This window comes from Seriola lalandi, unplaced genomic scaffold (genome assembly GCF_002814215.2).
Source record: "Seriola lalandi dorsalis isolate HSWRI2012SDOR001 ecotype SW California unplaced genomic scaffold, Sedor1 jcf7180002050950, whole genome shotgun sequence".
In the NCBI taxonomy this organism is placed as follows: Eukaryota; Metazoa; Chordata; class Actinopteri; order Carangiformes; family Carangidae; genus Seriola; species Seriola lalandi.
Genome location: NW_019521503.1, coordinates 7,394 through 9,127, shown reverse-complemented (window position 1 = coordinate 9,127; position 1,734 = coordinate 7,394). Strand labels below are relative to the sequence as shown.

Here is a 1,734-nt window from a genome sequence, read left to right as displayed (position 1 = left end):
ATGGGTTTTAAATTACATGTATTAACCTGGGAAGATGACACGCTCCACCCTGGGATCAGCCTCGAGAAACTTGGCAGCGGCCATTGCATTCTTGAAGTGCCGTTCCATCCGCAGGTGTAGCGTCTTCAGTCCACGGTTACACAGGAAGCAGTCGAAGGGAGATGGTACACCACCCAGTGCTGAATCACGGCAAGGGTGCATGTAAGAAAAAGAGGTTAAGAACAAAGCCTCCCAAAACCAAATCAGATCAGGCAAACAACAAAGGCATAAACACACACTTCTTACTGAAAAGGTTTTAAATTGGTTCAGAACTTTGACCTCAGGAGCATGTTTTGCTTGTTTAATGAGTGAATGTGGGTCATGTTGGAAAAACCAGTCCACCAAAAACTGAGTGTGGCAGAGCTAAGACTCAACAACTGTTCCCTTTCTGAGATCTACTGTATGTCCATAAATTACACATATGTCTGATAAAACGGCCAGCAAATATTTGGCTTCTTGCTTGATAAATAACTTTAACCATTAATCAACTAAAAAACGTGTTGCGTACCTAACAGACGCGTATTTTTACTACGCAGACTGCAAGAGTAGTTGAATTTGTTGTTTTTCTACTCACCATTTTGCAGAAACTTCATTCGCTCATGCAGATCGTCCCGGTTCATTGAAACCAGACCCATTACCACATCACTGTGACCTGCAAAATAATGTCAAGAATAAAAGAAAGGTGGATATTAGGGGAAGTCAACAGTACTATTGTGCTACATTTCGAAGAACCGCTAAAATGCATTATAATCAGGTGCATGTTTTTGCATCGTCTTGACTCTCCAAAATTACTATTTATCCTTGTTTGATAAAAATAGTGGGGGTGATCAAGCCCAATCTTTTCATTTCTTTTCAATTGTGTCTTTGTAAATCTACTGGCTTTTTGGGTTAGATTGTGATATCAAATTGTAATGAAAATATTATGTCAGTAAAGAATGTATATAACTTACCGTTCATGTATTTGGTGGCTGAGTACATGCAAATATCAGCTCCCAAAGCCAAGGGGCGCTACAGGTTCACAAGATAAAAATCTGAGTTAATCATTAAGCAATTTGTGTCCACATGAAGTGGAATTTGATTGCAGGAAATGATTAGACAGCTGCTTCAAAATCAAAAGAGCATGAAGTGCACATCTGGCAATCTCACCTGGAAATAGGCAGACATGAAGGTGTTGTCCACGACCACCACTATGTCCTTGTTGTGCTCGTGGACCAAATCAGAACAGGCTTTGATGTCAACCACTTTCATCGTGGGGTTGGTAGGCGTCTCAATCCACACCAGCTAGAAGCAAGCAAAGAGAGGGTGTCATTTCTCTGTAGTAACATGTTCAGGAGGGTGACTGCAGTGGGAAAAGCTTAGAGACAGCTCAGCTCAGCTCAGCTGCTGGTGCATTTACCATGAACACAAATAACAGTCATCACACAAAGTGCTGACTCACAATGACCAGTACAAGTTTGCCCAAAGAGAAAAGACACACCCATTGATGCAACATACTAGTAAAACTGGAATTGAAGGAGCAACTTTAAAGACTAATGAAATACATTTATAAAATATGTTGGAAGGGACCAAACTAGAAAAACAACAGCTGTAGACAAACACTTCTTTGACTTACTTTAGTGTTGGCCTTCAGTGCAGCCTTAAGCAGCTCTGGTTTTGTGCAGTCAGCAAAAGACACCTCCAGACCAACTTGAGAAG

The 1,734-nt window shown here is 41.0% G+C and overlaps 1 protein-coding gene across 1 annotated transcript; it reads right to left on the bottom strand.

The window, feature by feature from the left end:
- Positions 1–11: 11 nt before the first annotated feature.
- On the bottom strand, positions 12–1,728 carry LOC111649469 (cystathionine gamma-lyase-like). Its single transcript, XM_023399216.2, has 5 exons — positions 1,652–1,728; positions 1,186–1,320; positions 990–1,047; positions 614–691; positions 12–179 (listed from the first exon to the last, which is right to left on the bottom strand). The coding sequence occupies exons 2-5, from the start codon at positions 1,285–1,287 to the stop codon at positions 22–24; spliced, it is 396 nt and encodes a 131-aa protein (XP_023254984.2). The 5' UTR covers positions 1,288–1,320; positions 1,652–1,728; the 3' UTR covers positions 12–21.
- Positions 1,729–1,734: the final 6 nt, after the last annotated feature.